The sequence below is a fragment of the Nomascus leucogenys genome, chromosome 2, assembly GCF_006542625.1.
Source record: "Nomascus leucogenys isolate Asia chromosome 2, Asia_NLE_v1, whole genome shotgun sequence".
Lineage (NCBI taxonomy): Eukaryota > Metazoa > Chordata > Mammalia > Primates > Hylobatidae > Nomascus > Nomascus leucogenys.
This window is the reverse complement of record NC_044382.1, coordinates 35,463,162-35,476,385: the sequence shown is the minus strand read 5'-3', so window position 1 is coordinate 35,476,385 and position 13,224 is coordinate 35,463,162. Positions and strand designations below refer to the sequence as shown.

At 45.2% G+C, this 13,224-nt stretch overlaps 1 protein-coding gene across 4 annotated transcripts in view; it reads left to right on the top strand.

Annotated features, from left to right (window-relative positions):
• The window catches only part of ARHGAP26 (Rho GTPase activating protein 26), a 471,824-nt gene extending 459,405 nt beyond the window's left edge, over positions 1-12,419 (top strand). For 3 of the 4 annotated variants that reach the window (XR_004033269.1, XM_030827197.1, XM_030827203.1), the window contains one exon: positions 5,757-12,411. Coding sequence is in view for 3 of the 4 variants with exons in the window: in XM_030827197.1 (XP_030683057.1) it covers positions 5,757-5,845 (89 nt within the window). In the remaining variant the exon portion in view is untranslated. Of the gene's footprint in view, positions 1-5,756 lie in introns of all 4 variants that reach the window. The other variant, XM_030827217.1, reaches the window with a different exon arrangement.
• The last annotated feature ends 805 nt before the right edge of the window (positions 12,420-13,224 follow it).

Here is a 13,224-nt window from a genome sequence, read left to right as displayed (position 1 = left end):
GAGTTCGCTGACGCTGGTTTGTTTTTAACCAGCCTTGCCAGTGACCTTTCAAATTCCCTGAGGAGCGAAAGGCCAAATTAAACCTGAAAGAAAACACCTCTCAATGTTGACTGAGTTGCAGTAGAAAATGGACCTGACGAAATGTTAGTACACTTTCTTGATTGGGTTAGCTCAAAATATGTTATTAGGTCTTTTTTCCAGAGGAAAATGCTTACATAGACCCTCTTCCTCCCCACCCCTTCACTTATACAGGAGAAAATGAGGCATTACAGAACACTATTATTTTGTCCGGCGGTGGGGTGGGGGGGTCTTTTTCCTTGTTCCATTTCTTGTTAGTTTACTGCTGGGGATACGAGGTAAAGGCTTTTTAATGTGTATGCTGTGTAGCTGTCAGATTAAATCATCAAACCAATCAGAAAGTACACGTGTGTGTATGTGTGTGTGTGTGTGTGTGTCTTTTTGTGTGTTTCAGGATTAAGAAGAATGAATAAGGAAGAGGAAAAGGGAGGGGCCCATGGAGGGGAAAGTCTGTTGTTTCGTAATGATTAATCTCGAAGCCTTTGGATTCCAGGGGCCCCTACTGTGACTCTGGAGTGGCTGCTGCTGTCAGCTCATGGACTTTGTGCAGTGGGAAATGGATGTGCAATACCTAGAAATAATTCCAGTGTCAGCCCTGGCCAATCTACTGGGAAACTGCCCATTTCAACAAGAGCACCTCAGACAGTAACTGGAAAGAGAAATAGCTCATGTTCTCAGGAACATTAGTCATCTTGAAGCAACATGATTCGTGATACCTGGAAAATGCACATGGCAGTCACTAAAATTGGGTTCTAGGGATACTTTTAACAAGATTTGAGAGGAGCTGGATCCATTCATTCTCATAATACCTAAGATAGCACCACTACACAGCAGGCCTGTCCCAAGTTTCCTTTGCTGATGGAGGACATCCTCATGGAGGAGCCCCCAAGCTGCCTAGGAAATGGGTTAACAGGAGAGCACTCAGGGATCTCCTTCAACTTCTCCAGCCATCTTCACTGCCATGCCCAAGCCCAGGTCACCTTCACCTCTCACCTGGGCGCTTCCACTGGCCGCCTGACACATCTTGTCGCTGGCTTCCACTCTTGCTCCCAGAACCCCTTCTTCACATAGCAGCAAGGGTCGTCTTTGAAAATGAAAATCACTTCATGTTATTTCCTGCTTAAAATCTATCAGTGGCCTCCCACTGCTCTGAGAATGACTTACAAGGCCCCCCAGGGCCTAGTTCCTACCCCTCTGACCTCCTCTCACCCTCACTTGACATACTGCAGCTTCGCAGGCCTTCTTTATGTTCTCAAGTAAGGTCAGCGAACTATGACCTGCCAGTCAAATCCGACCTGCCAGTCAAATCCAACCTGCCACCTGTTTTTGTAAGTAAAGCTTTACTGGAACACAGACACTCATGCCTTCGTGTCTGCGTGTTATCCGTGGCACTACAGTGGCAGAGTTAAGGAGAGAGACACACTCGCTATGAGGCCCTTTAAGAAATACATGCACACCACTGTTCTAAAATCACACCCAGCTTTTTCCCATCACAGGGCCGTTGCACCTGCACTACCCACTGCTCCAGTCTTTCTCTCTCCTTTTACCACTACCTAAAATTATATGCTTGCTTATTGCTTGATTGTCCCGCAGAGCAAAATCTTATCTGCTTGTTCTGTGCTATGTGCAAGGACCTAGCATAGGTCCTTGGTGTCTAGCATGTGATAGGTGCTCAGTAAACATTTGTTAAATGAGTGAATGTACTTTAATTACCCAGGGGTCTGCACCTCTTTTAGTTAAGACTTCTTTTGGGGACAGTCAGCCATTAGAGACCTTAGTCACACACTTGCTCCCTGTCCATGGTGAGCGAAGGAGGGCAGAAGACATGAGTTGTGTACCCAGGGGTGTATGGTGTACACGAGTAGAGCTGAGAGAAAGTGATTGGCAGGAAGCACACCTGTGTCCACAGCAGCTTATATTTAGTATATGCTGTTGGGCTGAAGAGCCACTCAGGCAGCTTGTGGCAACACTTTTGTGTTTGTATAGCATGTTGGACACTGGTGCAGTTCAGTGTTGCACATTGGCGCCATTCAGCCCAACAAGCACATAGCATCTTTGATGTTCAGAGCATTGGGCTAGGCAACAGCAGTAGTAGTTAAGATGACAGACTCTGGGATCAGATGTCCTGGTCTCTGATTCATTTTCATTGTCTACCAGCTATTAATATTTAGTTTTGGCCAAGATGCTTAACTTTTCGCAGCCACAGTTTTTCATCAGTAAAGTGAGGATAATAGCAGAACCAACTCCATAGTCATTCTGAAGATGAAAGGAGGAAACGCAGGTGTGAAGCGCATATTCGCAAAGGGTCTGCCACCTGGCATTGCTCAACCTGTTATCATCCTTATCAGCATGGGTCACACCCTCTGGTTAAATAGAGGGCCTGATATAGTGGGAAGGGGGTTGGTCTCTGGAGTCAAACAAGCTGGGTTCAAATTTTGGTTCCAGTATTATGACCATGCACAAATTATTTTATCTCTCTGAGCCTTAATTTTCTCATCTGCAAAATACAGATAATAATAATACAAGCTAGGATCCTGAGGATCAAATGAATCAATATGTCTAAAACTCCAAGCACACAGCAGCTTCATAACATATCTAAGTGTTAGCTTGTATCATTATAATTCACGAGGCAGAAGGGAGTTACTGAAGGTTGTGGAGCCAGGAAGTGCTATAATCCAAACCAAAACGCACGGAAAAACTAGATAGAGAGGCAAAGCTTAGCACATTTGAACAGCATATAAATAGGACCCATGAATACTATGAGGAATGTACTATGAGCATTTTAGGTGTCTGGAGGAGGAGGGAGCAGGTAGAAGGGATTCCATGGTAGTATTTACAAAGGAAGTGGGGCTTCAGCTAAGCCTTAATGTGGAAACAGAAGACAGCAGAAAGAAAGGGGGCACTGGTGCTGCCTCCCTCCTCCATTAGTAAGTGACAATTTGCATTTTAACTCAGAGGCATTTAGGCACAGAAAAGTTATAGCTCCTAACTTCCTGTGAGCTAGTGAAAATACAGGTTCCTGGGTCCCATTCCCAGAGATTCTGCTTTAATTGATTTGCCATGGGGCCCAGGAATGTGCAGTTTGAATAAGCATCCTGAGGGTTCCGAAGCACATGGTCTGGCATAGGCTTTAGTAAACCCTGGCTTGAAGGCTCAGTGAGTCAGCAGTCCAACCCAAAGGCTGTGTTATCTCCTGCCATCTCCTGTGACCTACCTTTTGGCCTCCAGTTTGGAGGGCCTCTCTTGTCCCCTTTAATTCTTCCCTTAGCCCTCAGATTGTATTGTAAATGTTTTCACCCCAGTACCTGTGCTGTGGGTGAACAGCTAGCCAGGAAAACGAGAAAGGTCTGAAGGAGATGGACTCAGTGCATCCAGTAGAGTAACAACTCAACTTGGAGCTTTGCTGTAAAGCCGGAGGGCCTGGTTTTTGTTTTTGTGTTTTGTCAGTCTGGCTTGCTTTATTCTTTCTAGGTTTTTATTTTGGAGAATGGGTTTGATTTGTTAATTTTATTCTAAACATTTGATTTTTCCTGAAGCTTAGGTGGGTGGTAAGGGCCATCTGGTTTTACTAGGTCTCTACTAGGAGGGGGTCTTGCTGAGCAGTCCCGATCCAGGGTCTCCTGCTAACTAGCCTGTACTGAGCATTTGCTCTGTGCCTGGCTCTGTGACGAGTGCTTTATCCACACCAGCTCCTTTCATATTTGCAAGAACCCAGTAAAGGGAAGAGGGTCTTGTTGTCACCAATATGAAGTGCAGAAACTGAAGTGATCTTGGAAGCTTTGGTTGGATGGATGGGCAGAGGGCAGGGGTATTTGGGTGTTCTTTAAGAGTGGCATGGGAGAGCTTTGGTCATTGGAGAGGCCAGGTTGCTTTTAAGTTGTGTCTTCTTCCAAGGCACTTCTCTCCCAGACTGTCTCTTGTGTGGGTTGTCATGAACCCAAAGTATCCTTGCTGTTTATTCCTGAAGCTTAGTGATCTGAAATTGGCCAACTTTGGAGGCCAACTAATAGATGTTTAACCTTGTCTTTTCCTAAGGAGGCACTCAAGGTGTACCCAAAGTTGACTGACACTGATCTTCTGGAAGCCTCAAGGCCGATTCTTTTGCTGCCTCCCATTTGCCCCCTTTGGTTTCTGTTCTTGCGTCTTTCCCTACAAACTGAAACTAGAATTCTGTAGCGGTGTCGGAGCGGAACTGCTTTTCTAAAACAAGCTCAGGAAGTCATTTAATTAGCCCAGGAAGGGAATAGGGGAAAATCTATTCTCTCCAAATAATCTTGGGACATTGGAGTTTTCCTAACACATTGAGAGTAAATGCCCTGCCTCACTGCAGAGTGATCTGTATATCTTCAGTTGACAAGCATGAACATCCCCCACCTCTCAGTCCCATGATTCCTTCTCTCTTCCTTCCTGCTGTTGACTACTTTGCAGAATCAGCTGGATTTTAGATAATCTTTATAATATCACAGTGGTTTCCGTGGAGATGGATCATGATGTCACAAAAGTAGATATATATTCTTTGGATACTGAAAAATCAAAGGGCAATAGAGGGAGGAAGAGAAGAATTTTCAAACTGGTATATAGAGGAGGGGGAAATCTAGAGAACAGGAAAGAAAACTAAGAAAGGGTGTGAGTGAAACAGAGAAATGGCTATTCAAAGGCTGTTCAAAATGACAACAACCAAAAAAAAAAAAAACCCCAGAAAATTTGCAAGGAAATTAGAAGCAGGGGGTAAGGATTTGAAGGAAAGTAAGATGATGAAAAGAAGCTGGATGGATTGATTGAGACAGGGTCTTGCTCTGTCGCCCAGGCTGGAGTGCAGTGGCGCTATCACGGCTCACTGCAGCCTCGACCTGCTGAGCTCAAGCGATCCTCCCACCTCGGCACTCCCCCTCCTCCAAGTAGCTGGGACTACAGACACGCTCCATCAAACCTAGCTAGTTTTTGTATATTTTATAGAGACAAGGTTTTGCCATGTTGCCCAGGCTGTTCTCAAACTCCTGGGCTAAAGCAATCCACCTGCCTCAGCCTCCCAAGGTACTGGCATTACACGCGTGAACCACCAGGCCCAGCCTCTAGAAGCTGGATATCTTTAAAGAGTAGTTCTTAGTAGTCTTCCATGGGCACTGCACTGAGTACATAGTTGATACTGGGCAGGTGGATGGGTGAGTACGTGGGTGGGTGGGTGGGTGGATGGAAGGAAGGAAGGAAGGCAGGCAGGCAGGCGGGCAGGAAGGAGGGAAGGAAGGAAGGATGGAAGGATGGATACATGTATGGATGGACCAGGACAACCATTGCCCTCTAACAACAGTAGGAATCTGTCACTTCTTTGTAGTTTAAACCAGGAGCTTCAGAAAATCCATGAAACCCCTAAAATTGTATGCAAAATTTTGAATGTCTGTGTCTGTTTCCTTTTTCATTGCAAAGAAAGTTCAGGACAGCTTTCATCAGAAGGCTTATATCCCACAAAAGGTTCAGAACCTCTGGTTTAAACTTCTAGAATGATGTAACTTAATAAGTGATTGTACTCATTGTCCAAGCTTCCTTCACACACACACACACACACACACACACACACACACACACACACATACACACACACACACCCCCCACACGCATATCTGCCGCCTGCTCTATCTGTAATGCCATCTTTTCTCGCTTTCTGTCCCCTTCCTGTACAGTTCACCCATCTCAGGAGCCTGGCTGGTTGGAGGGGACTCTGAATGGAAAGACTGGCCTCATCCCTGAGAATTACGTGGAGTTCCTCTAACCGTGGGCCCCAGCAGAACTGCTGAGCTTTACATGGTATCCATGACAACTGCTGATTCCAGTGTCGAGGCCATTTCTCTTTGCCACTGAGAAATGCAACGTGACTGACTCTGTTGCTACCTGTCAACATGAATGTTTCTGTGAGCTCTGGTGTCACTCATCTCCATGATCATCTCAGCCAACACTCATCAATACTGCAAGAAAAGAAGTCAATCAGCAGAGGAGACCATTTAATAACTAAGAGGAAGACTTGCAAAGCCGTTTTCTCATGAGTACCCTGAATAGGGGGCACTCATTTTGTTTCAACGGTCCAAACGCCCAACCTTCAGAAAGAGGAAGTCAGAAATAGTCCCCGAGAGCACACTGCGTAGCTAAGTCTGCTGGGGCTGGGTGAAGAAATTGGCGCTGAGATCCAGGCTGGATCCGTTGCTTTTGTTTACAGTAGGCACTCTCTCTACCCCACCTCTCAGTACTTGAGACTTAAAGTGCTACAGGCAGCTGGGTCTGTTTGCATGCAGGATGAAGAGGGTTAAAGCACTGTTTATATAAGATCCAATCTCTCACCATCTCTAAAGCAGCCGTTGGCCCGTCATCAGTGAGATACAATCCAGTCTTCTCATGCACGGGAACACACACACCCTGCGTTTCTCCCTCCCAGGCTAGGAACCTCTCTGCCACCAAGGGCTGCCATCCATCGCCTAGTAACCACGGCAACCCAACCTACTCTAAAACCAAACCAAAAAAATAAAATAACACATCCTCTTTGCACGACACATTTTTTCTCTCCCCTTTTTGGTACACTTTTTTTGAATGGTTTTCTAACAACTTGAAGCACAGGATCAAGGAATTAGGGTGGTCTACTTGAGGCAGATGGGATAGTAGCTGGGAACTGTTCCCTTTCTGATGAATTTCAGCAGCATGGGGATATATTTGGAGCACACCCTAGTAACCTCTTGAGATTAAATTACATACTCTTAATATTTCTGTTCTTCCATGCAACTGATGTTTGTTTTTTAAAGGGTAAGATGCTGCCTCCCAATGAGTGATGCCATCTGACTGGTTTCCCCATGTCCTCCCATTCACCCATCCCTGCTCCCACCCTTGCCTGCCTCTAACCCACCACTGGCCAGCCCCCTTGCCCTGCTCTGGGCTGCTGAACACTGGTGCTGTGGTGGTTTTCAAGGTTAATTCCTAGACTAACTGTATGGCCTATAGTTTAAAAGGACGTCTATGTTCACTGCCACTCCGAGAAAGGGAATTATTTCTCAGTCTTTCGAGGCATGAGACTAATATAGGCCATTGTGATTCAGGAAGAAACCCAAGGTTGGAGGGTGGGATGGGTACCCTCTGAAAAAGGGAATTTGCTGGTGAAAAGAGGCTGGATCTTGTGGAAGACTGCCTTGGATGGGGAAGTACTGCCTGGACATTTCAAATTCACTTGGCCTGTAAACAACAGAGTTTTCCGTATCTTCCACAAGTGAATGTCATTGCAAGGGTGTGACTCTAGACAAACTACAAACTGATGGACCGTCAAGCTCCCCAGGAGCCCCTCGGATGGCAGCGTTGCTTCAGAGTGTTTCCTGTTTCTGGAATTCCTTGTTAGGGAACTTTAAAGAAGAAAAGAAAAACTTGAATTGTGTTGAATTACTGTATCTTTTACTTTTTTTTTTTTTTGAAAAGATAAACTTGTAAATAGAGTGATTTGAAATACTATATGGCAAAGTTTTATATTTGATATTCTTTAAGCTAGTTGCTCACACACTTAGGCTTCGATTGCTAAAGAAGTATGTTTAAGAGGGAGAGAGGGGAGGAAAAGGTGAAGAGAGTCAAGGTCACTGTCCCCCCTTCAGCATGAAGGAAAGAGAAGACATTCCTATGGCCTTGCTCTCTGCTGTCCTGTTGGTGGGCATGACGCATCAGTGGTGTTCAGTCTTTATGTGTGTTTAAGCATCCCTTGGGCTTTGGATTTGGAGATGGGAAGAGCATCTCCAGGCAATGAGTTTTTCAAAGAATGCCTACTTAGTAGTAAGGTGAAGCTCAGGATTTAAATAAGTGGGGTCAGGCATTCGAGTTTTTGTCTTTCTTCTCAGGTGTATTTCTTGGTACCCCCAAGATATCAGGACAGAAAAAGATGTGTCAATTGCTGTGCTCTTTACTTCTTTTTCTCCACATCTTCTGAGGCTTAGAAATGTGGACGAGCTAGTTTTCAAATTGTGTGTGCGTCTGTAAGTTCTTAAAAAACCAGCTTCTTAGAATGTTCAGTTCTCAATGTGCTGCTGCTTTCCCTTCTCCTAAACATTTTAAAACTCTTCCCTTTCACCTCCAATTCCCTGTGATCCCAAAAGAAGAGGAAGACTCCAGGAGGGATATAGATTGTGCCATCATAGCTTTACAGGTGGCTTTAAAGTTAGCAGGGGTTTGTCATGGTGATTCATTACTCAGTTTATCAGCTCAAGGATTATACGGCTCTTTTCCAGGAACTCACCCAGGAGCAAGCGAGACACTACCATTGAATCAGGGAATAAGAATTAAGAATGGACAGGACCAGGATAGAACTCAAGAAAGCCATTGGGGAAAGCTTGAGAAGAAAGGGAGTATACTAATAGATTAGATCTGTGAACTTGAGGACAAGAAGACCTTGGGAAATGGGGGCCTCAGGGGATGTGCATTCACATACTATTGTGCTTCCCAAAGAGAGACCAACATCATGCTTTTAACACATTTGATGAGGTTTTTTATTTGTGTTTTTGTTTGTTTGTTTTTTGAGACAAGAGTCTCGCTCTGTGGCCCAGGCTGGAGTGCAGTGGTGCATTTTTGGCTCACTGCAACCTCCACCTCCCAGGTTCAAGTGATTCTCCTGTCTCAGCCCCCCAAGTAGCTGGGACTACAGGTATAAGCCATCACACCCAGCCGGTTTTTTGTATTTTTAGTAGAGTTGGGGTTTTGCCATGTTGGCCAGGCTGATCTCGAACTCCTGACCTCAAGTGATCTGCCTGCCTCAGACCCCCGAAGTGCTGGGATTCCAGGTGTGAGCCGCTGCGGCCGACCACATTTGATGTTTGAAGTTGTAATCTGTCCCATCATAAACTTACCTGGAGCTCATATGGAGGAACAGAAGGCCAAGATCCTTGCTTTGGGGGTGCCTCATGAAGCATCCCTGTAGACACTTGGCCCCAGCTTCACTGCTTGGAAGCATGTCCCTCCCTCTTGACTTGGCTCTGATTTGAAACCGGGAGAAACAGAGCTTCTGCCAATGGGATCTTTTAGGTAACTCCCTCCCCAGCTTCCGTGTGTCTGTGCAGTGCCCATGAGCTGCTGCCAATGGGATCTTTTAGGTGCCCCCTCCCCAGCTTCCCTGTGGCTGTGCAATGCCCTTGACAGATGGCTGCTCTGTTTCCCTTTGCCCAGCCAGGCTTCCCTCCTTCCTATTAGCTACAAAACTGGATAAACTTCAGAATATGAGCCAATGAGTAGGAAGGAACTTGAAGACTAAAAGATTTTACTCTCTCCCCTATCCATGCCCCCTACCTCTGACTCTCTCTGTGTGAACAGGAAACTTTAGGGTAGATAAGGAGAATGAATTGGTTATCAGAGTGGAAGACCGTGGCCCAGGATCCCTGAACTTTCCCCATAACCTCCAGTTTCCTTTGTAAGACCCAGGGATCACTTAGCCATAGCCTGAATCTTTTAGGGGTATTAAAGTCAGCCTCTCACTTTTCCTTCAGGTTACTAACAAAATTTCATAGCTAAAGAATGCCATGGCCGGGTGCGGTGGCTCACGCCTGTAATCCCAGCACTTCGGGAGGCCGAGGCGGGCGGATCACGAGGTCAGGAATCGAGACCATCCTGGCTACCACGGTGAAACCCCGTCTCTACTAAAAATACAAAACATTAGCCAGGCGTGGTGGCGGGCACCTGTAGTCCCAGCTACTCCGGAGGCTGAGGCAGGAGAATTGCGTGAACCTGGGAGGCAGAGCTTGCAGTGAGCCAAGATCACTCCACTGCACTCCAGCCTGGGCAACAGAGCCAGACTCCATCTCAAAAAAAAAAAAAAAAAAAAAAAAAAAAAGAATGCCATGCCAGGAGAAGATAGCTGGTTTCAAATCCCTGCCCCCAGGCAAGTAAAACCCTCACTTGCCCAAGACAGAAGATCTTCTCTCCTGTTTTTCAAAATAAACATATATAGGGATGGACCCTGTGCATTGTGGCCTGCCTTGGTGTCCTAGAATTGGAGCCAGTCTTTAGCTTAATGTCTGAAGTATTTCTACGGCCAATATGTGTTTTCTTATGTCAGACCAAACTGTCTTTTTGAACATCATTTCCTCTCACCGAGTGCTTTTCGGTGAGAGGCAAAGAGAAAGAATGAACAATCAAGTGTTGACACACTGGCATTAGCAGGACAGAGGCATACTAGTGACAAGGGCATTCCAAGGCACTTGCCCAGAGCTACAGAGTTGTGTGTGCCATACCCGCGGCTCAAAGGGAAGGCCTTCTATCCCCTGAGTTTCTATCGCCTGAAAATGGCAACTGCTGTCTCAGTAAAAGCTCTGTCTCGACTACAGAGGCTCCAAAAGCATTCAGAGTTGAGGGGGAGGAAGACAAAGAAGAAGCCAAAGATAACCTGATCCCTGCCTGTCTGTTGCCACCTGTCATCCTCTGGCTTCTGCTCCCAAAAGCAAGTCTGGATGACTGCGTTTTGTGGACATGGCACTCCCGGGGACAGCAGTGGCCACCATGGCACCCAGAGTTTGCCCAAGTACTGAATGTTTTGTGAGCAACCATATTCCCCAAGTAGGTAGCCAGCACTGCAGAAACCAAACAGCCTCTTAGCCACCTGACTTTAAAAGGAATGACCTAGGTGTTCTGCCAAAGGAGTTATCTATCATCTCTGGCAAACTTGACAATCATCACTTACCTCGACAACCCTGCCCCACATCCCTTTATAAAGTCAGCCGGATGTCCTCTCATCCACCCTGTGCTGGGGTCTAAAAAATGTATCTTGTCATGCTCAAATGTGTTTGGCAGCCACACCGATCGGCTGGGTGCTGAACCGCCTCTCTGTAATTGTAGCATCAAAATGACAACAGCAGCAGAGCAGCGAATCTTGCACAGCCCCACGGCATGCCTGAGACAAGACTCCAACAAGTAATAATTAACTAACTTTTTTTCTCCTGCCGCCTACGGTACCTGTCTAACTAAAGAGCTTCCCAAAGTGGAGAGAAAGGCCATAGAGAGAATCCAGGTGTCATTCAGAGCCAGTCCTTGCTGAAATGTGGTCTTCCAGTGGAAGCACCTGTATTATTGAGAGGAAAAAGTGTTGGATGCAAAGTAACACCAGGACCAGAGAGAAAGAGAAAGGTGAACCATCCTAAGGAGCTTTGGATACCTTTTTAGAAGGATAAATATTGTGCTTACTGAGGAGAAAAAAAAAGCCATCAGAGAAAAATTTCGCAGCTAATATTTTTGCAAAAGTTGTGCCAGACATTACAAAGTGAAAACGTCTCTCAAGGTAGAATGCTTTAGAGAGCAAAGGCGTGGCATAGACCCAGACCCTTGTGTGGGTATGACATGACATGACATGTACATGTCAAAATTCACTTTAGTATAATCAGAACCAGAGTGTTGATAAACAAAATGTCAGTTACCTGGAGCAGTCCTGGAGAGGTTAAGACATTCTATACTGTTCTACATCACCATTTCTACAAAGTTGTCCAGACACCTAAAAGCAGCTTTCTTGGTTATCCAGATGCCAGAATCAACCTTGTATCTGACAATGCACATCTGTTGATTCTAAAGTATCTTTGTGTGTGTGTGTATGTGTGTGTATACAGCACATATTTACATCTATGAAGACATAGACACTCATAGAGACCCACACGAGCTGGCACTTGCTGAGCCTTTACAGCCTTTAAGACTCGGAGGTTGAGAATTAGAGACACAAGAGAGGCTGTGGATGGCCTATTAAAATGATCAAAGATGTAAATTCAGTGCCATTTAAAAACTGTTCATATTTATCAAATGATTACTATCTACAGCTACGTTCTTTGTTAACTTCCTTAAAGTCATGTTGCAAAAAAGATCAAACCCATGAATGCTTAGTAGCTAAGGCTAGTGTTCAAAAGCACTCTAAAAGATATTTTGTCCACATTTTGGAAAAGAAAATATTTGCATGTTTAATTCATAATGTAGGCTATCTTTGAGCATACTGTAAAGTGCTGTGTGATATAATATCAATAAAGTACTTATTAAATGGCACTTTAATGTTTTCTTTTAAAATAACGCACTGTTCTAAACTTCAGTATTGACTATTGACTGGTGCATAGAATCCAATGCTGTAATTAGAAAGTAATCTGTGACTAGAATAGACTTTTTCCCTGTTAGTAGCCCTGTTGCCATGTTCAGGCTTTTAAAAAATGTGCTTTTGTGTCACAAAATATATCTATAAAGAAAACAGAATTTCTGTTCAGAGGCCTCTGAAACTTGGCTTTCTTACATTTGGTTGGTTTACGTGACAATACCTATGAAATGAGTGGACGTATGATTTTTGAATTAAATGACTTTTCCATTTGGTGGTATTTTCTTGAGTTTCTGATAGAGTTTGACTCAATACATACTTTAATATGTCTTCAAATAAGCATATATAGATGATGATCAAAGATCACAAGTCTTGGCTCCTGCAGTTTTTGGTGACAACCACAGTGCTGATTTCTGATGAGCTCTGAGAAGCTTTGCTTTCCATTTAGGAAGAGGTCAGATGCTAGGAAACTTGAGAATTTGCTCCTCAGGCATATTAAACAATTGAGCCCGAAAAGTCATAGTCCACTTCACATTTCTAACGTTCTTCTCTTAGAATACATATTGTTTTATTCTTCCTAAATTTGACTTTCTAATCATCTATTTTCTGAAACCTCATGAACACAAGGGTGGAATCATCAGAGCCAGAACACAGGCAATGCCCCCGGCAGAGCTGGTTTGTAAATCAGTTGTTTAGAGCTTGTTGCGTGCTGTCCCAGGCCAACCCAGATCACTGAGTCTTCGCATTCATCCTGTCCCTTCCAGATACATTCTGAGTGGCAGCCTGGGACCCAGGCTTCCAGTGAGCTCTCAGCTTCCGCCACAAGCACAGAGGACTCCCTGATGTGTTCAGTGGAGGGGGCATGGGGAAGCCAATGCTCTGGGGACTGAGGGAGAGGCTTCTGGCTTCAGATGTTTGCCCTGGGAGAGGAGGAAGGGATGTGAAGCTCCCTTGGTCCTGGTTCTAAGGGGAGGGGGGCTATTTAAATGCGTGGGTCACATGTGAGCTGTCTGCTTGTCCTCATTTGCCACTTAGGGCACTCGTTTACCCCTGTGAACAGCACAGGCTGGCAGCAGCTGCTGCCC